Source organism: Anser anser (assembly GCF_964211835.1).
Source record: "Anser anser genome assembly, chromosome: 28".
Lineage (NCBI taxonomy): Eukaryota > Metazoa > Chordata > Aves > Anseriformes > Anatidae > Anser > Anser anser.
In genome coordinates this window covers 1617064-1644599 of record NC_139749.1, presented here as the reverse complement: position 1 = coordinate 1644599, position 27536 = coordinate 1617064, and the positions used below count along the sequence as shown (strand labels likewise).

Genomic DNA, 27536 nt, shown 5'->3' with positions numbered 1-27536 from the left:
CCGCCCCCTTGCCCGACAGGCGCGCCCCGCCCTCCCAAGATGGCCGCCCCCGCCCTCCCGGCGCCCTTCCCAAGATGGCGCCGCGCCTCGCTTCCGCCCGTGCGGGGAACCCCGCGGCGGATATAGCGGCGCCCGCTTCCGGCCTGGCCCCTTTCCGGCCGCGGCCGCCCGCACGCCACCATGCCCGTGAGTGCGCCGCGCCGCCGGGCCCGGGGCTCCCCGCCCCGCCGCCGGCTGCGGGGGCCGGGGTCGGGCTCCGCGGGGCCAGGGGCGGCGAGGGGAGGCGGGGGGGAGCTGGGAGGGCCGGGGGGGGCCGTGCCCGCCGCCATCTCCTCGGCGGCGGGGGCGCAAGATGGCGGCGGGGGGCGGCGGGGCCCGGGGGCGGCGGTGCTGAGCGCGGCTGTTCCCGCCCGCAGCTGGCCAAGGACCTGCTGCACCCGTCCCCCGAGGAGGAGAAGCGGAAGCACAAGAAGAAGCGCCTGGTGCAGAGCCCCAACTCCTATTTCATGGACGTCAAGTGCCCCGGTAGGCGCCTCGGGGGGGGGGGGGGGGCGCGGGGCCCGGTTCCCTCCCGGTGCCGCCCCGCGCCCTAACGCTGCCTCCTCCCCCCCTCCCCGTGCTCTGCCCGCAGGGTGCTACAAGATCACCACGGTGTTCAGCCACGCGCAGACGGTCGTGCTGTGCGTCGGCTGCTCCACCGTGCTGTGCCAGCCCACCGGCGGCAAGGCGAGGCTCACAGAAGGTGGGTGAGGCGGTGCGGGGGGGGGGTGGCAGCGCGGAACGGTTTGTGGCTGGGTTAAAAAAACGGTTTGGGCCTTAGAGGGATTTTGCTCCTCAAGAAAGGAGGAGGGAGGTGTGTTCCTGTGGGCAGACAGAGAAATCTCTCAGCTTACCGGCCCCAAGAAGCGCTGCGTGGGCGGTAGCTTGAGGGGTTTCAGAGGGCAGCAGCCGCTCAGCGCTGTGCTCCCCCCCCCAGGATGCTCCTTCAGGCGAAAGCAGCACTAAGCGGAGGGAGCTGCGATGGCTGGGACTACGCGCACAGATGCCCGCACAGCTCGCCGGGAGGAGAGGTGACCGCAGAACGAGACGCCAAGGTGTGACCTGAGCGCGCTGTCCAGGAAGGCCAGCCAGGAACGTGACTGTCATGCTGTCCCTGTAGCCCCACCCATCTTGCTGTCAATAAATTTTGGATAAAATACACGCAAACTGGTCTGCCTTTAATGCGCTTGCTGTCTTGAGCTGTAACTTGAACTCGGGCTGGTAAAGAACGGGGGTTGTGAGCGGTTGCAGAGCACCTGAGAGGGAACATGGCTGGGGGGCCTGCCTTTAATCCCAAAAACTAACTGGGCCTGGCCCCCACCGTGCAGTTAAATGTCAGAGGAGCACAGGTACTCAACATCCGCGGCTCAGATCAGCAGGTAACGGGAAATTAAACGCTTCCTTTTGTTCAGGTCGAAAATACCCATCCCTGCTCGCAGTGGGGATCTCCCTGGTAGGGATTCACCTCCGCACGCTCCAGAGCCCCAGCTGAGGCCTGCTCCTTTCGTGCTGGGAACTGGCAGGATAGGAATATCCTGCGAGAAAAGGAAATAAAGGGAGGCTGCTTTGAGAATTCAAGCATTCCTGACTCTTCACAGAGGAGGGGACGTTCTCCAAACCCCTCCAAAGGCCCCGTGTTGTTCTTGGAGTTCACCCTTGGTGGTGAATTTTGGGGGTGTTTGTGTGTAAAGCGGTGGTGACGAACTCACCGAGCCGCACTGCACCATGAACCCAGGATGCCAGCCTGGCACGCGTGTAGTAACTCAGAGTAGAAACTGCCAGAAGAGTTGGCAAAAACCCTTTTCTTACCTGTCTGAGGTACAGCGGCGGTAGGCACGTACACAACAGGCACCGTTTGCAGCCTGGTCAGGAAAGCGTTGTAGGCTGCACAAAACCAGCACGCTGGTTAGAGTCTGAGCCCCCTTGAGGACGCGCGCTATGGTCAGGGACTTGGGCTGTCATTTCTGAACCCATGAAGGTGGGGTCCTGGTCTAACCCCTCCCTGGGCTGCCCCTGGAAGCCCTTTCTAGGCCCAGATGCCACTGCTGACTCCTGTGGGTCAGCCACCAGCTGCTTTTAACGACAGCTGCCCCCAGGAGCTGCTCAGGCTGCACTCTAACTGGACCACAGGCTGGCTGCATTCAACTTAGCAGCTTGGTTTTTCCCCCAATTCTGGCAGCTCTTCCTTTGAACGCTGCTTCCCCCTCCATCCTCCTGGATTCTATCACATCACGCTGCCTACAGCTGCAGGGGTTGCAGTCACAAGTGGAAAGTTTCCTTCCTTGTTGCCTCTCGCCTCTGGCTGAGGTTCAGATCCCCAATAACCGAAGGGAGGACTGCTCAAGGAAAACAACTGCTGTCGCACCTTTTCTAGAATAACTTCAGTCAGTTTTCTAAAGCTCCCGAAGAGCACTGCGCTGTGAAAGGCGGGCACGCGGAACTGGCCCTAAAATCACAGCGAGGGAAGCGCGCATCTCTGCTTTCTCTGGGTGTGAACTCTTGAGTTATAAATCACTTACCAAGGAACGTAACAGCTGTCAATGCTGAAACAGCAAAGAGAGTGAAGAGAAGGACATGGTAAGAGCTCGCTAGCTGGTGATGAACTCCCACTTCCCTGCACTGACCTGCGGTGCGAAGGACAGGGTAAGTGCTGCACGCGGGTAGCTCCCGGCTTGCAACAGCTTCCCAGAAAAAGCTTCCCCTAACGGCGCTCACCGGGCGCGCACTCCCCGGTGAGAGCTCTCACTGCTACCGCTGCCCTTTGGCCGGTGAGAGCACAAGACACGTTGACGAAGGCCGGTGCTGGCATCTGCTGGAGAGAGGTGAAGTTGACCACGCCGACCACGTAGGAGACAAGCCCGGGCATGCTGAGCGAAGGCTCCGGAGGCATCACGGTTAGAGCCGGAGAACTGGGCTGAACCTTTTGGGACAGACGGACAGAGATGCTTTAAGATGAAAGCCAGCAGCACGCCTGAATTCCGTACGCCTGCACATCCTGATGTTCTACGTAGTCATGAAACAGCGAGTCACGTTAGTATGGGCGATGATTTGTTGCCTCACTTCTCTACACAGCTGTCGGAGGGAAAATGCAGAATCACCCCACACAACCCATCTCTGAACGCAGAAACTAGACCGCAGTTTTTACCCAGTGGCCCAACAAATGGATTACTCAGAAGGAACGCAGTGCATTCAAGCCCGCATCTCTCCCAACACCCTTGTAGCGGGGTTTATTTCCCTTCCCAGCAATGGAGACCAAAAAAAAGAAGCTTTTCACGTACCTCCAGCTTTTCTAATACTTTTTCAACTCCCAGCACTCTTAGCACACCAGTTAGCTGTGTGATACTAAAAACTAATTCTGACTGGTAAAGGTAAAAGGCAGGGAGGAAAGGAACAAGGATTCGTTGCGTGTCCCCCTTCCTCTGGTCACTGCTGTGAGAAACAGTCACGTATACAGAAGCATCAGCCAAGCTCAGAGCCAGAAGGACTTCACTGGGCTGGGGTTTAGCTGTGATCACACAGGCATAAAGACCTAAATTCAAGACGGGATTCAAAACAGAATAAACAAATCAGAGCTTGCGTTTGAAATGGAAAAAAAATATCACCAGAATGAAACCCAAAGCATGAGGATTTAAAAGGTCACGCCTGCCTTCCTGGATGCTGAATCCTGACCGCACAAGGAAGACTTCCCCAGCCGAAACGTCCAACATGGTGCTGCTGAACCCAACCCCACATTTCAAGTAAGACTCCGGGAGAAGCCGATTTGTGATCGCGCTGAGCTGAAGCGGGCTGCAGGGGCCTGAAGGAGAAGAGCAGAAACAAGTCAGTCAGCTTCTTTCCAGTGGATGACCCTTCAGCAAAACAAGACGCAACGCTCCCTAATGCGCAGAGCGGCCCGGCTGTCAGCCTGTGACTGTCATTCCCGTTTCCTAAGCAGAAACTTATTTCCCACCCGTAGTCCATAGTCTTGGATTTACTGCGAGCAGGTTGTAGTTCATGCAATTTGGTGTTTCAAAGACTAAAAATCCACTGTTTTGCTAAAGCACGTAGATGACTAAGATAAATTGTCATTCAGTTCCTACCGCTACGGACTAAGAACATGTTTGTGTCCATAGTATAAACATTTTACTGCAGAAAAGGTCAGCATGAACCAGGAAAGAGGAATTCACCAATGCGGGTTTTTACCTTTGAGGGTTTCTCTTCCACTGCTTGTGGCGACAAGAACGTGGAATGCAGAAGAATCAGGAGCGTTTGTTAAATAGTTTTTTTGACCAATCTGGAAACTTAGATTTGAAGAACCGTTGACAACTACCTGTAATATTAAGAAAAGCACACTTCTGTGCCCAAAACATTGATTCACACAGACAGCAGGGAAATTTACCGCTTCATTTTTCTTCTGCTATTCTACAAAACTTGCTTAACTGGATAATTGTCATTAAAGCTTAGTCTCATTTACACCTTTAACGTGAATGAGAACCAAGCCCTCCCTGTTTTGTTTTGAACTGGCCCTTCACTTGCAAACATTTTTTGTTCGCACCTAGGAGCTGAGCTGCAAGCCAGCAGCAGACACCCAGCAAGTCAGAGTAAAGGCTCTGCACCCCTCTGCTGTGAGGGTTTCAATCCCCGTGCTAACACCGCCTACCTACATACATACTGGACGTTCTGATAAGCAAAGCATTCAGAGAGAAAAGCTGACATTGGTTTTCTTTTTTTGATGTAGAACAGCATAAATACATATCCAGCCCTGGTGCACAGTAGCAAGCTGGTCTTCTCCCTTTGTGCTGTGCCAAATACCTCTCTGTACGTTTTCCCTGTCCCTGGGATATCGTGGAAGACCGTAGCTGTTCCGGTGTTCTTCACTAACGCTGCTCCACTCACGCTGTCTACGTCCAGCGTATCACTGGGGGAGATATGCCACATCCCTGAGGCACCTACAAACACCGAGGTACAAGCTGGATTCTGCTGAATGGTGTCTACCGAAAAGGATGGGAGACCACTGAGGGGCCTCTGATGAGGAGGATTCATTTAACACCCTGGCAATAAACACCACGTATCTTTTCCCATGCATGGTTAGAGAGTTCCTATAGCAGGCTGAAACACACAGGTCTTCTCTTTTTAGGCCTCCTGCAATGAACCTTCCTAAATATTAACATATCCCGGGTGAAGCCCTTCCCTGCATTTCCCAGTGAAATACACTGAAGTAGCATCTGCTTATTCTCCAGGACAGAGAGCTCATAAATCATATTTACTCGAGTAAACTGGGACCATAAACCAGAAGGTTAATTTTGGGGTTCAGCGAGTAAAGAGAATGCTCAACTGAGATTGCACAGAATGGGGAGAACATTTTTTGCATTCCTTGGGAGGCCCTCTGGTTACCTCTCATTCTAAAAATACTATCAAAGACTTAATTTACCATGTAGCTCTGATTAGTCAGTAATAAAACTGTAGAGGCAGGACTGTCACTCCATTATGCACGGAGTCTTTTAATGCAGTTAAGGAATGCTTTTGTTTAAGTACCAGTAAATTCCCCCGAGCAGCCTGTCCTCCTGAATAGCTAGGAAACAGCTGCTCTGAAGCTGGGGAAAATGAGGGAAAAATGCTCTTTTTGTGTCAGTGTAGAAGACAACAAAATTGGGCCCGCACTTGAACTCTGAAAAGGTAACAAAGTGAGCCTTCCTATGAATAGGAGTCACGGAGCCTAAGACTCAGGAATTTCTGTGCACGTGGACACCTGCTACCATGCCAGAGCACCAGCTCCATTCCCATTCTCAGGCGAGGCACCCCGTCCTGAAGCAGTTTCGAGGTTTCGCAATTTTTAGAGTTCTCCCACTAAAATACAGTCAGCCTGGTTTTGCTCAGCTTCTGAAATCGACTGAGACCACGTGACAAGTCTCCCTGCTTAACAGCCCGGTCAGAGGCTACAGAAAAATGCATACAAACCTTCTTGGTTTACGAGGGGTGAGCTGAAACAGATTACATCTCCTACTGCCACAGGCTTTGAGAGATCTGGCTTGATGGCGGGTTCCACAGGCACTGGGACGTAGTCAGCCACGCCCGGGTGCCTCTCGTCCTGCACAGTCAAGAGCGTCACTCCTCTGTTCACAGCCTGAGCAATGTATGTGTGATTCTTATTTGCAGGTCTAATGAGTAGCAAGTCATCTCTGAAAACAAAGATTTCCTAAGCGAGAGGAAAGTGATAAATTTCATCCATCTAAAGCTGCGTGTTTCCTGTATGGAAATCCACACGTTACTGCAGTATCGGTGACTAAGTGAAACAGCTCCCAGTTCTGGACAGCTGTTTTCAAATGTATGTCAGGTTTAAGACGGAACTTGACATTTCTGTTATCGTTTGTGATATAAGAGTGAGTTCTCGTCTCCCTACCACGTGCCAGTGCTCTCAAGGCTGTACCTGTTCACAGATAAGCGCAGCTGGGCGTTCTGGGCATGGAACTTCTCCCCGATGCTGTTGTAGAACTCAACTGTGATGGTTAAGGACATCCCCAGTGGAAATGTAGCCAAGGACATGCCACCAGCTGTGTAGATTTTGGGACTAATGTTTATCCTTAAATAGGAAATGGGTGCAACCTGGAAAAAAAGTAAAGTCAAGCTAAGTCTTGGTATTTGTCCCTTGGAGAGTCCTTTGTAGCTTACTGTTTGCTGTCACGGTACTTTGTCAACACGTAATGCGATTGCCTGCGGCACAGCACACTCCCTTTCTGTCTTACTTTTCTGTGATTGGCTCCTGACTCAGAGGGATGACAGCCATCTCCTCAGCCAGAGCATCATTTTCTGAAGCTCTTGGATTTTTTTTGGAAGAGTCCTGTCAAAGGACCTACAGTTGCTCCCAAACTGATAAAGCACACAACGTATTTATGTCAAGCAGGTTGGTATAGCTTCAAATAAACGTAAGGAAGCTGCAAACAAAACATTTTATACTGCTGTGAGGCTTTCCATACAACAAATAATTCTTCAGTATGAAATATATTAACGTCTTTTTCCATTCTACAGACTGGTATACTGAGATTTGAATAAGAACCCTGACCCATTTACAGGGTTGAAAATTCAATCTTTCCTTTTACACCTAAGATACAATGACACTGATGAAAAGAATCACAAAATACAGTCTCTCTCCATCGATTTGTTTTCAGTGGATTGAGAAATAAAGAGCTGTTCCTAGTTGCTTCCTTACAAAAACACTGGTCTATGCCTGAAATCTTACCTGGATGCCCGTTACGGTTGTCTGATTCACTCCAAAGAGCTCTAGAGAAGTCACTTCCAACACTGCAATGCCTGTGATGGGTCCAGCTCTCAGGACGCCTTGATCGTGCTCCTCGAGGATGGAAGAGTTGGGGTAACACTGCAAGATTTGGAAGCTCACAAATGCAGCCCCTTCCCTTAGCCAAGAACAAAAGTGAAAAAGGACTGTTAGACTTGGATAGGCTGGGAGTTTGTTTCACTCTGAGTGGCAGCCACTAAAGCAACAAGAAACGTATCTAAGTTCTTCTAGTTCACTATCACACTAAATTACTGACTGGCAGGTTCAACAATAGCAGGAGATCGGGGACGGCATTAAGTGCGCACTTCAGCTTCGTGCTGACAGCCTGAGCACCATGAAGGCACGTTACTCTGGAAGAGATTTGTCAAACTGCGTGTAAGGGGCAGATGCAGCCCTGCTCAGCAGTCACTCCAAAATACATCTGCAGGCTGTGGAGTAACCCAGAAGCCTCCAGAAACGTGCAGCGTAAACCTACCAGCAAAAACCAAAAATCTGTATAAGCAGACACTGCTTATAGATCTGTTTTTGTAGGTACACAGGGGTTCATTTGCTCAGATTAATCACGTTGCCCTGTCTGCTAGTGCCAGTGGGGAATGTTTCACCCGTACAGCGCTATCCCTTTAAAATCTGACTACCATTTTCTGCTCTGTGGTGAACTGCACTTAATACAGTCTTTTTAGACAGTAACTTGAAACTGAGCATGCCTCAAATTCCCATTCTTGTAGCAGGAAGTACGCAAATCTCTGCTGAATATCTTGGGACGGGAAAAATAAGCTAACAGGCAGCTTTATGCACTGAAAGGAGTGAAACACATTGTAAGCTGTCTCTGCAGCCTGGATTTTCCTTTGTCTACCTGTTTGTGTACAGCTTGAGTTGAGAATTCGTGGACATTAAAATTTGCTCAGTGGAAAACGAGGGAGAGGATAGTGACAGCTTATCAAATACCTACAGGCAGAACAAAAAGAAATTATTAAATAGAGCTGTTGTTTTTTAAAATGGATTCATGACAGCTGGGAGTTAAGAGTGAAGGAAAACCACTTATTGGTCATCAGAAAAAAAACAAACAAAAGGAGGTGTAAACCTCTCTGTGCAGCTACGCCCAACGTGTACACCCCAAAGGAACCTTTTTTTGATGCATCTGTTCATGCATACTGCCCACAGGTTTCTTCCTCTCAAAATACACCTACCTCTACAACATGCTGCACCAGCAACACCTACCAGGATTTGCACTTCATCTGATAGTTCGGTCACGTTTCCTTCAAACTGCCCAGCAGATGCATTCAGACACTGCACCATCACCTTAATACTGGTTCTACCTGCTGATTTTGTGTGCACAACCATGGCAACGTTATTGTCTGACTGGAGCTGGATGGAAACCTGCTAGAGAGAGGGCACAGATCTCACTACATATCAGCCAGTCTTTAGACTAAAGGGCTAGTGTTAGTACAGAGATTACAAAAGGAAAAAGGAGACGTGTGAAAACAGAAAAATTCGCTTTTGTTTTAGATTCTGTTCCTAATGACAAGATCTCTTATCACAGATGCGATTTCATCTGTTCAGACTTCGCTGCTTTTCACAGCCTCAAGCATCTCAACCTGGACCACACATACATAATAGGTAAAATAAAAAATAAAAAAATAAATTACAGCGACACTACTACAGGTTCAAAAGTTGTACGCGAAATGTTCTGAAAAATCTTCTGATGCTTTCAGCAACAGCACTGGGTCTTAAACCCATTCTTGTGGCTTTCTCCATACCTTCATGTGTCGAGGAAGAAGGTCTAGAACATCTCTTTTGCTCACTGACCACTGAAATCTCAGTTCTGGGTTAGCATTACTGAAGGAAAATGGAGTCAGCATGTTGTTCAGCCCCACGACAAAGACTGGCATCTAGAAAGGAAGAATACTGTCACCATAGAAATGTGAGGGCATCCATGCCATGAGAAATTGAACGCAACCCCCTAAAATTGGGAGTAGAAGGGGAATCACGTATGACACATACACCATGAATTTATTACCAGTAGTATATTCTCTGCAGTCCTTTAAAATACAACACAAGCCCTCCGCTCCCTTGCTTAAAAAGCTAACCTCAATGAAAAGATCACACCCTCTTCCCACCAAGAATCTGCTGAATATATATTTCAAGATCTGAAACCGGCCCTTGTATCTCCAGGGAAACGAGGGGGCAAGCTGCCTGTAAACAATGTTTTCTATCTGAACGGATCCAGAAATTCCATAGCAGCTAAGAAATTCACTTTTTGAAAATGCATTCCTTACTGACTGCAAAAATCTCCCTTCAGAATCTCTCATTCATTTTTAAAGCACCCAAAGCACGTGACAGCCCTCCACATTTCTGAAAAAGAAATTTCAGAAAGTACATACCCTGCATTTGTGAGCTAAAACACAACTAAGAAGCACTCCTTCAGGCGTCTGTGACTCGGCATTCTAAGCTCCTCCTCGCTAGCCCCATGGTACAGCTCTGTTGACCTCACACACAGTTGTTTCCCAGATCATAACTTCGGTTAAGTGCAGAGCTGTAGCCGATTACAAGACTTGAATTCCTTGCAGTAGGTAAACAACCAGTCCAAACATCCGGACAAGGCTGTTGCTTCTCTTTAATCTAGTAGTGCTACTTTCTTTAGCACACTAGGCTTACCAAACTAGAACACTGACATTCTTTTTATTGATTCCCGCACTCAAGTCAACACCTACCTCAGGGTTTAGACCTGCCTATTAGGATAAGAATCCCCCTCAACTTTTGGCCGACAGAAGTTTCCAGTATCAGCTACAATACGTACCTCGGTGCCTGTTACAAGTCTTGTAGCAGGTACATGAATTCTTACTGCTTTTAACTGAACTACTTCTAATTCCACTTGATCCTGCAAAATAAAACAACAATTAAGCTTTGAGGTATCAAACTAAACTGAACAGCCTGCAAGTCGCCTGTAGCTTCACTTCTGAAACAAACTGTCCATATCTGGTTAAGGGCTTGACTGTTCTTTGCCAGGCAGGGAAGGTTTAGCTAGCACATCTCCCGGAGCCTCCAAGTAGGCGGTAAGATCGCCGTGCTGCCTCATCATCTACAGAAACTGTCAACTCTCCAGTGGTGGTAACTGCTGACAACCCTGACACTTTAGGGGCTCTTTTAAAGATCTTTGACTCCTCTTGGCTTGTCTCATGGACTACATAGCGCCTTTAACTATATCCCACTGGGGGCGCCAGTAAGCAAAAAAAAAAATGCACGGAGAAAGCTTCCCATCCAACTTGTGGTGGCCTCCTCTCTTGTTTACAATAGGAAAGAAGTTAGCCTCTTCCTTTTACTGCCCCACTACAAATATTAATGGAAGTTTTTTCCAAGATCAGATTTTCTATATCAGGGCAACCAAGGTAACTAAAAAGCCTGACAAACCATTACCATTCTTTCTAAGAAAAAGGAAGAAAGACTGAGGAGTATAATGGAAAGATACCTGTGAAAAAACAGTAACTCCTCCCGTGTCTTCACTAACCACCCGGATAGCGCCCTGTATCCTGGTTGTTCCTACTGTTCTTGCCGTGACTTGTCCAAGTTGGTTAACCTCTGCGACGGAGGAGTTAGTGACAGAGAAGTGGATGCCGGACTGCGGCTGGGGACCACCTTCTGACATCACCTGAAGTGTATTTAAATAAAACACAAGATGTTCACTGAGAAAACAAACACACACTAATTCCCTAAACCACAGCATCTAGATTAACTAATTTCTGTCTCTGGTTGCCTGTTCTTCGCCTCTCCACCTGAACACGCTGTAGCCACTTCACTTCAAACTATCAGCGTTCCACGTGGAAACCCTTCTTCGCATGTCCTTTAGGCTGGCCAAGCAGAGCAGTCACAGAAGTGGCCAAGCTTCAGGACCACGCTTGCTGTGCCTGCAGCGACCCAGCTCTCCTGTTCCAGGACGCACATGCCAGAAGCAGCTAGCTGGATCAATGAAGCTCAATATAAAAGACACAGAAGGGCTCTGGAATTTACTGTCTACCTTGATCCACTTAACTGCTGATAAAGAGAGGTCTGGTCACCACTGGATTACCACAAGCCAGGATTTGGGAATAAGACTGGTAATAGGATTCAGAGCCTTTACTCCTAGTTTAATCAAGCTCTTTTCACCAACATTAAGCACACCGATACTGAGGGGGAAAGGAAGCAAAAAATTATCGTTTGCTCAGAAGAAGTAATACTCACTTGCACCATGTTGTGTGGAATAAGAGTAATTTTCTTTGGAATCAGTTTAAATGGAGGAAAGACCTGGTATAAGGGAAGAATATTTTACTTTAAAATGTTATTATACATTTTGTTTGTTTGTTTTTGTGGGGGAAAAAACACGTCACTAGACAAAATACTAGGACTGCTAGTGTTGAATTATCACATGAGCATGTCTAAGTAGATCTTAGGACATCCTTCCGAAAAATGTATTATCGTGTACAGAGATTTCTCGTAAGGGAAGTGGATTCTGCCTTCTGAATAAAGGGACTAGGAGAACAACAGATACTCTGCCAAAATACAGAAATGGTACCAATGATTACTGATGATATTTATATGGATCCTTTTTTACAAGAATTTAAGAGTCAGAGAACATCAAGGCTTTAGAACGTCATCATACAAGCAGGCTTTTTATTTTTTCCCTAAAGAACTTTGAATACACGGATTCTACAGTGGGTCAGAAACACTCAAAAGTGAGCAGACTTAAAAGCTGTGCATTCTTACCTCAACTTTCCGAGGAGCAGAAGTAATTCTTCTTCCCATCTTGTCCCAGGCTGTAGCTACCAAAGTAGTCTGGCCTGCAGCAACAGCCTGAAGTACGTGCAGTTCGGAATATTCTCCCACTTCTTCCATTTGCCTATGAAGACACTTTAGCATGACTTCACTTTGCATTTCCTGTATTATAACTAAGAGAGAAGTTGGGCAGGAACTGAGTGTGACTACTATAATATCGAGGTTTTTACTTCGAGTTATCCGTAGTCCTAGATATAGGATGCAGAGAGCTCTGAGTGGCAGAACACCACACAATAAATACAATAAACGTGAGGGAATCAATTCCTCCATCAAAAGAAAAGTTTACATCCAGAGCTACCAGGTGTAAAGTAACGCAGAGATATTTCAGCCTCTTTCAGATATTTAATACACTCACGTGGTAACACAGAAACACAGGCAGTAGAGATGACAAAACATCTTGCAAAACATTTTGTCATCTGCAACCACAAATCTCAAAGAGCTTTGCGAATATAAGTTAAATCACCCAGCCTGCCACAAAAGATATGCATACATTAATTTACTTTTTACAGAAAGGTAAGGGGAGATTCTCCTGAGAACCAATTGCTAAAACTGGCAGTTACAGTCCTGACACCTTCCATGCACTCCATCAACATTTATGCAAAGCCAGCAAACAGCTAGGGGGTTGTAAACAATTCTTCTGTAATTATTGGCTCTGTTTTTCAATACAAGGTGAATATTATCAGTTAGTACTCAAGAATGTTCCAACCCGCCAATTGTAATACTTACGCAAGTGTAACAATAGGTGATGCTGCTTGCAGCTCCAGCTTCATGTACTTGAAGTATTTACTCTGCAAGGGAAGTCGCTGAAAACCCAGGACTTGAACAGTAACGACGACAGATTTGCCAATCTCAAGCTAGATTAAAAAGAAAAAAGGAGAGGGGAAAGGAAGAGAGGGATTCCTACACTCTTTCTTAAGGCCTCTATATCTATGCCCTGCTCTGGATGCTCGATCCTAAGACACATCTCCTGGTGCTGCCTCCTCCCTGTGGGCAGGGAAATATATCCTACCACATCAGGTCTTAGAAACTTCTGAGCTTCTCCAAGTTTGCATCACCTTATCAGTGAGATCCACTTCCACCTCATACATGTCAGACACATGCAGATAGGCAGTAACCGGTTCCAACAATGCCAAACAGAGATCATAAATTTCCAGGCTTAAAAATCCAGGCTGCAGAGCGGTGACCTATAACAAAAGCAAGCAGGCACAACCATAGTAACTGAAGAAAATACTTGTATCTCTATTACAGAGAATATAGATTCACAAAAATGAGGTATTCTGCTCAAAGGCACTGCTCAAATCAACCACGTTGTTCACTGGTACTCAGTTATGCTGATGTGGTGCAAAAGAAAGACTTCACTGGGTTCGGTCAGTGTAATTCGCCACAGGATTCTTTCCTGGAACAAAGGGAGCAGTGCATTGTCCTGCATAATTTTAAATGCCCTAACACATCTGGCTTCCACTTCAAAACTATGCAGCAGTCAAAAGTTCAGAGTGTTTCTTCTCTGGCAGTGAGATTAGATTTCTGTCTCAAATAAAACCTGACAAAGGTTTGATTTCTGACTCAGCTACTAACTCATGCCCTTTGGGTCATGAATGCCAAGCTGTACTGCAGACACCGCTGGAGGATATAGCAGTGCAGAAATCTGTAGGAAGGAATGTTGATAAGGAACTAGATAAAATGAAAATCTCAGTCTAACCAGGATGTGGAAGTAAGCCATGAGTAAAGAATAAAAATAGTGATTATCTATGCACAACTAACACGGCCTATTTAATAACTAACAGGATTCCCCTTAAGTTAATGTTCTTTCAAGCAAATATTTGGCCTGAATTACATAGTTGCTTAAGATGAAGTGGCCTGGGACGCAAAAACGGAATATACGTAACCAGCTCTAAGAACAATGACTGAGACAGAGGAAAGGAAAAAAAATAATTATTATTTCTTGCTTTTTCCAGAGGATGAACTTCTCTTCAAAAATTTTCGACCCAGGCTTCTCTAGCGCGTATCTCGACTATAATCACCTCGATGGCACTTTCCGCCTCCCGATACTTCACGTTTACTATTCCACCCTCACTGCTGTTGACCAGAAAGTATCCAGATCCTTCCACTAGATCAAATAGCTCCTGTCAATGAAAACAAAATTACATGAAAGATCTAAGCCCTTAGTCCTCAACTGTTTTAAGTTTTGCTAAGAAAAGGGGAGATCACTACAGGCTTTGAGCTATAAAATCTGAGGTCTTTTTTTAATTTTATTTTTTTTTTAAGCTACCAGCAGGGATTCTGCTCAAGAAAGAATTGAATAAAGAGCAGAATAAAACCCTCAGCAATCAGCCCCTGAATGAGGACATCACCAAAACTATGTAGCCAATCACACAGGGTCACCATTCCTTCACAGATTAAAATACCAACGTAGAAAGGCAGATGTCTGAAACCTGATGACAATAAGTTATTCCTCTCAAACAACAAATAACACATCACTGAGTTAGCAGTGGTGTGATGCCACCACGGCACAGAAACTACACTTAGCATCAAACACCACTTTGAATAATAAAGGGAAAATTGCTTCACCAAAGTGAAACGGGTTCGTGAGTTTATGCAGACAGGTCCTTTCTGCCTTCCAAAACCAGTGGGAAGCATCTCTTGACAGTAGAAGGCTACCCAAATCATCGAGGAATGCGAAGGCACAAAATAAGCTGTTAGCAATGTTCTTACCTTTACAGCAGGATGATTATATATCGTGGCATTATCTGGCACAACAGTCACATCCTCTACCAATAAAAACTCCACAGAAGCAGAGGTAAGCAAGTTAGACACTTCCTAGGAACGCAAACACAATCAGAAAGATATTACATCAGTATTGCTCAGGTTACAAAAGCACCACTTTCTTCCTTCTCTTGTACAGAAAGGAAACGATGATTGCAGATAGCAAATGAGCATTTCCGCCATATAACTACACACTGAAATAAACCCTCCCTGTGAAAGCACAAAGGTCGGTATTTAGAACTGAAAATGAATTGTTACTCCATTAGCCTTGACTATCAAGGATATTTTGCCATCAAATGAAAGAAAGATCAGGTGAAAGGCAAGCAACCCCTCTTCTGCCCAACAGAAAAGCTCCTCATTACTCACTTTTGGGCCACCTTGCATTGTGTACTTCACAAAGCTGACTCCAACATGAACAGTACCTTTAATTTGGTGCACTTCTAGAAGCTGATGTCCTATAAGCAACAGATGCAAAACACACACACCAGGACGTAAGAAATAATCAGAATTTTGAAGATTTTTAAAATTTCACTGAGTTCCTGAGAACCATTTTTAAACATCAGGATACAGTAATCTAATTCTGTGCTATTTACTTGAATTATTCTTTCACCAGTCCTTCTCTTTACATTTATAAACACACAATATAACCTACCACAATATCAGCCTGAAATATCAACCACCCTGCTATTAGGACATGAATATACTAGAAAAGCTCTGAAAGTAGGTGTTACTGATTTGCAGAGACAGAATATTTGTTGTCAAGGGAAACAGACTGAACTCCCAGGAATGGAAGACTTATGATGACAACGTGTTCACTAAAAGCTAATGCCAAGAAATTCTTCAGTTCTTGGCTTTACAGAGAATACCTGTTTTGGTGCCTCTGAAAGATGCCTGTTTGTATTCACAGTGTTAAGGAGATAACAAAAAATAACCATGCAGTGCGTAAGTATTGATGCTACACTGTCCACACTGCAGACGGGTCACAACTCTGAGAGCACTTGTATCTCACAACCGCACTATGAGCTTCGAATTATTAGAGGAAACAGAAGTAAGCACTCTAGTCATGTTTCTGTTAGGTGGAAAGGAGGAAGAAAGACTGAATGTGATGATGCAGACAGGCATAATTCCTATAGACTCTGAGCAGTACCGTGCAGCTGGGTCTGCCCAGTCCCGTCATCCTTCGCTACCATCTTCACGGTTCTAGCATCAGAAAAGTGCGCAAGGGTTTCATTGAACGATTTCCACTCGAGCACCAGAGAACTGAAGTTGTCAAACTTCCGCCGCTGATGATCAAACACAGCTAGCTCCAGAACCGTGCTCCTCACACTGGATACGGGGATCTACATCCAAAGAAACACAGTTTCTGCTGGTAACCTCGTGCCTAGCCTTAGAAGAAACATTTCCTCCTCCTAAACAAGAATCAGTCAAACCGTGATGGTCAGGTTTCTATTTAGCAGTGACCGCTCCTTTCATCTCAGCTACAGCTTCATCACCCCAACGCATTCACACTCCATTCACACCCCAACACTTCAGATTCCTCTTTCGAGCTTTCCAGTTTAGAAAGTCAATTACTGCCAAACTGAACACAGCGGCCAGAGAACACCTCGTCAGCAAGGGGACCGGGATGTCAGTTATTGTGAAGAAAGTTATTTCACTGCTAGACAGACAACTTTGCCAGTACAAAGCTCTGCACTACCAGTTAACAATGCACAATCTTTACCTAAGGACAGACAGTACCTTCTACATCCCGCATTCCCAATCACCCCCAAAATGAATGCAGGATCCTAACACAGGATTAACATTATTAGCTCTGTTTCATGTCTTACTAGCTGTTTGCTCTGCTGCGGCAATGGACAAGGTTGGATACCAGGAGCTGCTTCATACATGGGGGTCACAGACATACTGGCGGGATGAGCGCAGATGAAGGTCACCTGGATCGCCTCCACGGCAGGAGCAGGGTTCAGGAGCCCTGGCCGGTTACCTACTTGGAACGTGAGCACCTTCAAGGACAGGCAACAAGATGGTTACACAGCTAGCCTCATCCATTCTATGTGCGCATAAAGTTGGCATGTCCAGGAGTGTCTTAAAATGCAAAGGATTGCATGCATGGCGTTGAATGTACACTACTGAAGTACGTGCATGCCAGTAGCGTTGTGAGGGAAAGATGGCTATTTTTTTTTCTTTCGAAAATGACCTGAGAAACTTTCTGTAGGCACAGTTTATAGGAAATTTTCATTACAACTGTCCATGCATGTATGACACAACCACTGGCCTGAATAGGACATGCACTTTTATTTTTTTTCCTAAACACAGTTCTGAGTAAAGGGGGAACTGGTAGACCAACAGGTTTAATGAGAATGAAACTCACCTTTGCTTAGCTAATACTACCATAGGGTATGCACCTTTTAGTCGAGGAAAATGGTATTTGTGAGACTCTACATGCAATTTTATCCACACCGTTTGCAGCTGCTTATTAAGTTGCCAGACAGATCAGAGGTTTCCTTACCTGCTCCCCCAGCTGCAGGCATACAACCTGATAAACGTACTGGTTCAGTTTCCTTTTGGTTGGAAATCGGATTTGTACAACTTCAATTTTCTCTTTATGCTCCACAGTTAGTTCCGAAAAGAAACGAGATGGTTCCAAAACCCACGGTCCTGGCCCACCTTCAAATACCATCTCCTTTGCTGCTTGCCAGGTCACTAAAGCCATCTCTACTGGGTTGACAGCCTGATCATGTGAAGACAGAAAAGCAGAAATTCCTGCTTTGAATGCAATTTTCTAGTGAGACACTGGTCAAAAATGGACAAAAATAAGAACCACTGATACTGCCATTTAGCATAAGGCCTCTTAACTACTCTGACAGGATGTTTAAGACCAAGCCAGAGGACTTTTTCACTGCTGGAGCTGTACATGGGGCCATTCACACATATGAGAAGCAGACAAGAAACTACACATCCTTAGAAAATAACATAATTTGTTCTTCTATTCATTTATTCCAATCTAACCGAGAAATCTAGCTTTGTGCACACCTACTGAAATGCTGATAGAACAGCACACAGCTCGGAAAAATGAAGACTACATCAAATGCCCTGCTGATGTTTCACAATTAAAACAAAGGTCAAGTTGACTGTTAAACTGATTTACTTCTATCTGATAGAATAAGAGGTTCCTGGTTTTGTAGGTGTCTGTCAATTCCCAGCTGCAAATTTGTTTCTAGAGAAAATGATTTGGGACTGTGTAACAAATGCATTAACTCCTCAACAATTTAGTAATTCAAACAGAATGGGGTGAACACGCGCACTTCCTCACCTTGAGAGGTTCATAAGCAGCAAACACTGCACTTGTTTCAAAATGCTCTTGGTGTACAGTAACGCTTGCTGTCAGTAACGTATGTCCCACAGACTTTGCTTCTAACTGCAAGCTGGAGCAGAATGTCTGTCCAGGCTTCTGATTACCTAAAAATTAAGAACATCTTTGCAGCACGTCTCTTATGAGAGATGAAATGCAGCAGAATCTTTACCCATTTTTCCCAAAAGGTTTCCCCAAATGTCACATCTCTCCAACGCTTCCATCTAGTTGCTGGGAGAGTCAGTTACAAAGTGCCACAAGAGACTCCTCAACTCAGACTTCGTTAGTGGCTAATGAAATCCCCGTGTACTGTACATGGGGGTGACTTCAGGGAAATTACTTAAAACACACCTAGGGAAACAAGCATTTTGGAGCTAAGCGATCATACCTTCTTCAGCAAGGACAAATACTCCTTGCTTTTCCATGCTTATATCCAAAGGTAAGAGGGAACAATCAGTGAAAGCAATGTTCTCCCTTGTTTCCCTCTCCGTGAAATACATCTTGAGAGGAGCTTCCAAAATTTGGCCAATCTCAATGTCTGCACGAAACGGTAGAAGTTCCACCTTTGCCAGCTGTTCCACATACACCTGCAGGAGCAAAGTCCAGGGCAGCACCCTGTGAGAGCAGAAGGAGCTAGCACAATGAGGTCAGAACTACAGCATGGCCTAACAGCCCAGGCTTGAGCAGGAAACACCCCAAATTAAAGTACATGAAAATGTTTTGACAGCACGTCTGTTTACAAATGCTTTAATAGTTCTTATATGAAACTAAACACAACCTAAAATAAAACAATGCTGTATTCAATAGCTAAATAGTACTGCATTAGGAAGCACCTGACGCTCAAGAAATAAGAAATACTAAGATTCAGGTCTACTCATTAACAGGAATGTAAACTGGAACTAGTTCCACTGACAAAACCGCAATAAAAGCCCCAGGAGAACCAAGCCCATTGCTACTGAACAGGTGCCCAACAATCTTTGACCTTCAAGCAGAAACTTTTGGTTTCTAAGCCCGGACAAGCCGTCATTTCAGAATAATAATCTGCCCAGAAAAGAGACTTCCCTGTATTTCTCCGTAATGAAAGGGGTTCTGTACATCTCTGGCCTGCACAGTGCAGTGCCCCTGGGCCAAGCCTCCGGTCACCACGCCTTTGATGGTGACCGTGACCACAGTCTGGTTGGAGGAAATCCATGAGAAATTGCCACTGCCTCCTTCTACCTAGAAAAATAGAAAGAAAGGCAAGCAACATAAACTAAAGGTCCTGGAGCGTCCTGGAAACAGCGTCCTGGAAACAGAAGTAGGATGATATGCTGGTATCACATGAGCATTATTGATCTGACAAATACATATATATATATATATATAAGTTTGGGCTCTTTAGCTATGGAACAGCAGTAAAAATAAATAAAACAGCGGCATTCCTATAATTTTTTCAGCTGAAGATCTCAAAGTACTTTCCAAACTTCTAGTACATATCATGATGGACTGTTAGGGGTAAAAAGGAAAAACAAGTAGGCTTATTTTACAACTCAAGTAGAATCAAATATTTCCAGCCAAGTCAAAGGGAGGATCTTTTCCCCAGGTGAGTAAAGCGAAAAGCTAGTGAAAGAACAGAATAAAAGTACATCTCTACTGCCTTTTCTTATACTTGCACAACACTTTCAACAGTTCAAAACTACAGTGAACTTTAATGATGTATAGCCAAGTGAACAACAAATGAACTGGGAACACAGGCATTGGACCAAAGAACAAAATAACAAAGACATGACAGAAAAAGAAAATGGAAAAGCAAAGGGGTGAAAAAAGCACTGGAGGATTAGAACATGGCATTTCTGGAGAAAGGAAAAGATTATGTCGCTTTATCAATGAAAAATGGATTTTGCTGGAGGGAGCAGAACAGTTACAAGGTTAAAGTAGGAAAACAGGAGTGGTTTTTGCCTGTTTAGTGCTCAGGATTCTCACTGAGCCTCAATTTGCTGCAAGTTTTTAATTAGCTTTTCTTCTAGGAGAGGATCTCAAGCCAAGGAGGCTTTCATGATTTCCCAAGACATAGTCAGCTTCACCTGAAGGTTGTATCGATACAGGACTTCCGTGGGATGGTGTGGAAACGCAAGGAGAGAAGGTGACAGTTTGATGGGAAGGTAAATCTGCACCTCCTGTTCGTGGCTGACTGGTACGGGTAAGTAAGCCTGAGAGCCATCCTACAAACAAGGGGGAAGAAGGAGAGAGTCTTTCAACCCAAGTAGCTTACAACTGACAGGCGAAAGCTAAGGTTTTTATACACTTGATGTAGGTCTGAACAGGCCTGAAACCCCATGAAGATTGTACTGATTGCTTAGAATGTAAGCTTAAAAAAAAAAAGTATCAGAAATCAATTCCTGCTTTTGGGGGAGTGATCCAAATGCAGCTGTAACAAGTCCAATTGTTTCCAACATATTTTATTTTGTATACAAATAGAGGCAGGAGTCTGTGGCTACATTTACACTATCTCCTTAACGCATTTAATTTATATTCCCAGCTGCCGAGGCCAGCTGGCATGGACTAACTTGCTCCTGCTTTCAAACTCATCAGCTTCAACAACTACACCTAATTCCCTCATGGAGAACAGTCCCTGGAACACCCTCATTCCAAAACTTTGGAGGTTGTTTACAAGAACGCTACTTGGCAAAGAACAAGAGTGCCATTGACCCGTACATGGCCTGTATAAGAAGACATGCTGCATGCAGCTCCGGTAAGAGCTGTTGCTACTCCAACACCAGAGCAGAAAGTTCAACAATCCCTGGTGTAATTCATTTCTTCCCAGCCTTTCTTTGCATCTGCCCGGTTTCTCGTATATCCAAGAAAATCATATTTGCCTCTTGGACTGCTCACAATTCAGAAACTGCAGAAGGCATCGTCTGCAAAGACCTTGTGGAGAATAACTTGTTCTAGCAGGATAAATATAGCATAACTTGAATCACAGAGCAGCTCGTTTCACATAGATGTGCGCAGTATTATGCGACAACCTGAGGGACTAGGAAAAAAACATATCCTGAAGAAAATTACTACCATCGTTGTCTCTTACCTGTTGAAGAACAGAAACCAATTCAGCTTTTATCCCTGTGATGCCATCTTTTAGGACTTGAACTATATGGTAAGACCCATTACGAGAAGATATTAGCTCTTCAAAATACTCCTTCGAGAAGTGGTGAATTATTCGGAGATTCTGCAAATTGACAAAAATCGGTGAACATTGTGTCCCCCTTCCAAGGAAAATCTGATTCATTTTCCATGAACACCCACAGCATTGTGCATTTCTGTAGAGGTTTGTAACACGGGTAAGATTGGTACAGATGAAACTGAATGGAAATTTTTTTGAGAGACTGTAGGAAAGATTGAGGTGATAACAGAGCAAGAGTTAATTTCCTTCTCTCTCTAATTTCCTTACCGGTCCTACATACAGGACGAATCACAGAATGGCTTAGGAAGGGACCTTAAAGATCATCTACCTCCACATCTGTATTAGGAAGTACTTTCAATAAACTTGGAAAGGGCAGGAATGTTGTATTCATTCCACACCCTGCATGACAGTAACATAATTCATCAGGGCACTCCTCTGGCGGCTGCTCCTTGCTAACTAAACACGTACTCACATCAGATAAATAAACTTTACTGCTGTCTCTATCATAAACTTCTACAGTGATCACATACTCTCGCTGCACTTCCAGGATCCATCTGTCTCCTGGATAGACAGTGAAACCTGAAATAAAAAATGTGGTTCGCTCTTGAGAACACTATCAGCAGCAACCAGCGGTGGTAAAACATCCTTCATTAATAACTTCTGATAGTAGGGCTGCTTTTCGTAATCCGAAGGATAACGGAAGAATTCCTGAATTGGTTTAGAAACCTTAAGGCTGTACTCCACTTTGTCCTCAATCAATGAGAGTGCCAGTGATGCCATTTTTTGTAACAGAGACATCTTTCTGCTGCCAATAAACAGATTTTAGTGTAGAATGAAGAATGCCAGCCATGAGGCAGTAAGGTCTTACAGTCACTATGAAACTTTCCTGGATAAGAAATAGTGACTGAAGCAGAAAGGCTCTCATTATTCGTCCTCTAAAGTATCCAGTATCATGTAAAAACAAATTCTTGAATCCAAGCACTCTCTAAGAAAAATATATAGTTCAGCAAGAAGCACAAAAATGGCATGTAAGGCAATTATGACACATTCTTTCCGAGCTCTGAGGCACATTCTCTGTTGCTAATCTTTGGCTTAATTACTCTGATTTAGAAAGCAGCCCATCAAACGGAGCAAAGCCAACTTCAATTTTCAAATCAGTGCACTTGAAAAGATGCAGTCTGTTTTTGCCTTAAGTTTTAGGTGCTTACTGCCAGCATAAAGACTGCAATGATATTTTAAAGCAGTATTTTCCTGATTAAAAAAAAAAAAAGTTACTTTTACAATCAAGCTTCCACTTCCTTATTACCTAAAAATCCAGCTTCTACGACATAGATAGTGCAATTAGGAAGTCCAGATGCAGCTCGCATGTGAGCATCTTTATTCTTGCATAGGAATTCTTTAGGGATTTTCATTTTATGAAAAAAGAACACATCCATCCTCAGTGATCTATAAAACTGCGAGTGGTTTAAACACAGAATAAGTGAGGGAATCTGGGGCTTGATCCAATTTTCATCAACATCAGAGTTTCTGTTCCCGTCAATAAAAACTACATTGTGTAATTGGCTGGAGGAGGAGTCATTGTCAATGTAGGAGAGAAAGGAAGCGTACAGGCTACAAAGTGATCTCTTGCTGAACAGCCGGCAAACAGTGAGGAGGCTCTTGAGGCTGAACACTGAGCACGCTGACATGCTGACCCAGAAGAAAGGGGGGGACTCAAAAAGGAATCCCTGTCTAACAAACTACTCTGAAAAGTTAAAGCATTCAGAGAAACTCAGAAGCAAACCTCAAAAAAATCCCGTTTGCCTTTACAATCTCTTTCACTCACAGCCTCTGTTACTATAGATAGGGTTGCCCATGCTTGGGAAAGAGGCTAGCTACAGATTAGCACATAATATATGGCTGGAAGTCTCTTTAGAAGGATACTTTTATGAACAAAGGCAAGAGTGCTCTGTCCTAACTGCACTGCTCTCACAACGGCTGTCTTCACCTCCAGGCTGGCCACCGGCAGAAGGTCAGAGCCACCAGGCCCAATAACTTGATCGCGAAGTTCAAGGTCGTAATGTTCAAGAGGAAATTCTAATTCTGCAAAAAGATTACTTTAAAAGTTACATTAATTTGATGATCATCTACACTCCCCTATGAAACCTTATCTTTACACGGGTACCAATGCAAGGATCAGACAATAATGACAGCAAACAAGCAATATAGACACGTAATTAGCTGACATTTTCTCCCTACTGGCACACGTACGTTAGTTCGACTCTCAGGCACGGACACAAGAGGTTTGAAAAATCAGGGGCATCTCCAACCACCTCCAACAAACTCAAAGCCCTCAGGCGCTTCTTGGAGCCTCCACCAGGCTGCCACCGGGCCCATCGCTGGGCTGCCGCTGGAGCCCCCATCGGACCGTTACTGGGCCATGTCCCGGGCCTTTACTGCAGCTCTCAACAGACCGTTTCTGAGCCAATGGCTGGGCCTTCACTGCAGCGCCCATTTCTGGTCCATTTCTGAGCCAGTCCCCAGGGTCTCTCTGGATTCCTCTCCGCACCGTTGCTGGCCCACTCCCTGCACCTTCCCTGGAGCCCTCACCGCACCGTGAACAGGCCACGGGCGCTTTGGAGCCTCCGCTGGACCAGCCCCGGGGTGGTTTTGGAGCCCTCTCTGCCCAGTCCTGAACCAACACCAGGGTGTTTGTGGAGCCCTCTCTGCCCACTGCTGAACCAATCCCGGGGTGGTTTTGCAGCCCTCCTTGGAGCCTCATTTTAGACGTCAGAGAGCAGTTCTACTGGGCCAAGCAGAGGGCTTCCATTGGAGCCCTCTCTGGATCATTGCTGGCCCGTTGCCCCACCGCGCGGAGGCCTGGCCGTTTCCCCGTTCCCACATTTCATCGCGTTCCCTCTTCGGTCAGCACTAACAAGGCCCAAACGGTCGGGAATTCGCTAACAACAAGACTTCACCATCTCTAGGGTCAGCTTCCCTGCTACAAAACCAAACTGTTAGGATAGTTTATTTAGGTATGAAGGCCAGCGGAAGATTGGGTAAAACATGGTGGTGCCGGGAGAATAATTTACCTGTCATCTTCCCCCGGACCAGTTTTGCTACTTGGTATTTTATATATGCTCCAACCAGGAGGTAAACATCGTGAGACGGTATCAGGAGTATATTCTCTAGAACCAGCAAACGTATCGAGGCAGCAGCCACTTTCTAATGGAAAAGGAGTAAATACACTTTAATAGCACAAATTAAAATTTAGTAACACTTTCTCCATATCCTTACCTGCTCAATATTCTAGTTGCCCTACATTCCCTTGCCAATCTGGTATTTCAATTACATGCTTACTTTTATTTTTCTATTGTTATGTGAAGGACTACTAATGACAAGAAAAAAAATAACTCTCACAGTATCTTCAATATTTAGTGGGAAAAAACAGCAAACTTGGTAATGCTAACAATACTGCTAGAAGTGGTAATAAAGAGATTTTTTTTCTCTTATCTGTTACTTGTGGCAGTCTTAGCTGTCTCTGTAACGCAGCAAGATAGATAACTTCACGTGTACTTATGCACACTCCTAAATTTCACTTTCTAAAAAATGGGTTCCCAAACTTTAAGAATTTGTGTTCTTTTGAACTGAAAAGAAGGATTTTTACAGTAATTATTCACCTTGTAGGTTGATTCTTGCATTCGGACTTTTATGACCGCTGCACCAGTTTTGATTCCTGACACCAGAATCCTGTCTCCTTGTTTTTCTGCTTTTTCCATCTCAACTATGTAGTCTGGTGGAGAGTAGTCAGCTTCTGAGTATTTTAAAATCCTGACCAAAAAAAAAAAAAAAAAAAAAGTAACTTTTGGTATGATCTCCATGATCATTTCAGATTCACTAGTACAGACAATGTAGATGAATTACCTTTCTCCTCAGCTAAAAGAACCCAATTCCCTGAGCCTCTCCTATCACGTCTCCTGCTCCAGACACTTTTTCACAAGTGTCTGCTGGATTCCTGTCTGTTTCTCAGTCTCTTTTTTGTACTTGAGGGCCCCAAAAATGTAACTTCTGAATTGCTCTGACAAGATTTGTTGATCATTGTCTCAAAACTATTGGGCCCTGTGATGACAACATGGGCTAGGCTACCACAAACCATTTTAAACTGTACAATGCTTACTACACTCGCATTCAAACCAAAAGCATTCTCTCAGCAGACTGCCCCTGCTGCCAATTTTACTCACGTGATTTATCTAAAAGCTAAATTAACAGCACTCTTACACCTACTGGTGGTGCAGTGATAAATCACTTCTCATCTCTGTCCCAATTTACCCATCCTATTTCTTACCCATTCTAGGAGTATCCCAGGATGAAAGCGACTGCGAAGCATTCATTTATAATTTCTAACATAGGTACCTTACTTTGTTTGACAGTTCTAAACTTTCGATGTCATCATCCTTCGCAATGCTCCATTCAAAAGTCATTCCTGACAAGCTACTGAATGTGTTTCCTGAAAACAGAAATGAAAATTTGTATCGAGAGATAAACTCATGTATTCTAGCCAGCTGATACAGTGAAATCAAACCTCCTTTCCTTCTAAATATGAAGACAAGAAGCAGCATTCGTTTCTCAGAGTAAAACTTTGGAATTATATCAGGAAAGCTTGTCTCACAAGCAATACCTTCGACATCCAGAGCTCTCACAGCCAACTCCAGAGGAGAATCTTCCACATAGATTTCCCGAGTTCGGGAGATAATTTCAATACTGTTTATCACATCAACAATAACATCACAACGGAGTAAATGGCCTGTCACTGTAGCAATAAAACAAATAATCCTTAATTCAGCATCTACTAGATCATAATGGCTTAAGAATCATGAGAAGCTAGTACTAGTGAAACTAATATATAGGTGGTTTCTTGTCCTACAGAACCTGAATAAGATTCTTTTTACAGACCACAGGTTTTTCAACAATAAAGCGTTTGTATTTCTAAAAATGTATGAGTACAATCCTAGGCTTCCATAAAAAGCCTCAACTCACAAATTACCTTCTGCTTTAGGGATTTTTGCTTTTCCACCTACCACGTTCCTCAGCTATCACAACACTGCTTAGCTTTGTGGCTTGTGAAGACCGAGCAGAGAGCAATGCTTTTTGGTAACAAGTGGTACCATTCTCATAAATGGACTCAACAGTGACTACATCGTTATGTGTGGAATACCTGAAAGAAAGACAGGAAGACATTTTTCCTCACTCTACTCAAAAGTGTACCTTTATATGGGTTCCAAAAAACAGAGGGAGAAGGGGGGAAGATTGCTCAAATAAACACAGGTTTATATTGCCCTCAAAACACTGTAGTTTTTATTATTTATTCCTGTAACAACCTGCTTAAATCCATTAGTCTTAGTGCTGAGTGCCGCCTGGTCACAACAGCTCAAGTTTCAAGTTCCAAAGGCCAACAGTTTATGGCCCCCCTTCTCCAAGTCCTAATGTTGACACAGAGCCCAGAAAGCAAACAACCCCTGCTCTGACCACGTAAACCCGTCCCTCACAACTCAGCACAACGCACGGGTCAATATCCCCTTGCTAACCTGCTCCCTGGCAGAACGCTGAGGCCTCTCTCACTGTGCTGTTAAGCAAGCCAAGAGCCTGCCTCACAGGCACACAGCACAGCCAGGGACACCACTATTCTTTCCTTCAGACATTCTCCCTCGGACCCTGCCCCTTCTACCCCTGTTAGCCTTAGAGGGTTCCCACCTCCTCTCGGTTCCCCAGGTCCCTTTTTGTCCCGTCAGCACGCCCCTTACACCAGCCCCCATCTTCCCTTCAGCACTGCCCCCTCCCTCACCAGGAGTAACAGCCCCCCTCAGCCTCCAGCGCAAAAGGGACCCGCAGCTCCCGACTGAAGGGCAGTAGCACTTTGGGCACGTTTAACTTAAACGCGAGGACGGGCACTACGAAGAACAGGAGGGGGAGGAAAAGGAGAAAACAGGGCCGAGCCCGCCCCATCCTGTCAGAGAAGAACCAAGATGGCGCCGCCGGCACGGCGCTGTTCCCGCCTTCCGGCACGCCTCCCCTCCGCGCATGCGCAGGGGCTTCCCGCTCACCTCGCCGCCGGAGCGTTGCGCATGCGCACTGGCGCTGCCACTCCCCGCCCCCCCGCCCTGAGGTAA

General features: G+C 45.2%; 2 protein-coding genes across 13 annotated transcripts; one reads left to right on the top strand and one right to left on the bottom strand.

Annotated features, from left to right (window-relative positions):
• Nucleotides 1-51: 51 nt before the first annotated feature.
• Nucleotides 52-1206, top strand: RPS27 (ribosomal protein S27). Its single transcript, XM_083813725.1, has 4 exons — nt 52-186; nt 417-525; nt 632-742; nt 977-1206. The coding sequence occupies exons 1-4, from the start codon at nt 181-183 to the stop codon at nt 1003-1005; spliced, it is 255 nt and encodes an 84-aa protein (XP_083669851.1). The 5' UTR covers nt 52-180; the 3' UTR covers nt 1006-1206.
• NUP210L (nucleoporin 210 like) lies at nt 923-27521 on the bottom strand. 12 transcript variants are annotated; one of them, XM_083813711.1, is made up of 40 exons: nt 27212-27521; nt 26448-26584; nt 26048-26179; nt 25783-25876; nt 25050-25200; nt 24462-24594; nt 23314-23472; nt 22697-22765; nt 21863-21969; nt 21295-21435; nt 20294-20431; nt 19296-19448; nt 18619-18820; nt 18192-18337; nt 17388-17609; nt 16708-16881; nt 16029-16221; nt 15248-15336; nt 14831-14935; nt 14140-14241; nt 13174-13302; nt 12845-12972; nt 12050-12182; nt 11528-11590; nt 10779-10958; nt 10110-10190; nt 9070-9201; nt 8531-8692; nt 8166-8257; nt 7256-7430; nt 6446-6621; nt 5977-6197; nt 4831-4967; nt 4222-4348; nt 3686-3835; nt 3318-3568; nt 2755-2959; nt 2559-2663; nt 1849-1923; nt 923-1574 (listed from the first exon to the last, which is right to left on the bottom strand). In XM_083813711.1, exons 1-40 carry the CDS (start codon nt 27370-27372, stop codon nt 1501-1503), a joined length of 5604 nt encoding a protein of 1867 aa, XP_083669837.1. In that variant the 5' UTR covers nt 27373-27521; the 3' UTR covers nt 923-1500. The 12 variants fall into 12 exon arrangements, 11 of the variants coding, with proteins under 11 accessions (XP_083669837.1, XP_083669842.1, XP_083669841.1 ...); XM_083813716.1 differs by having other exon boundaries at nt 2559-2582; XM_083813715.1 differs by having other exon boundaries at nt 8531-8689.
• Nucleotides 27522-27536: the final 15 nt, after the last annotated feature.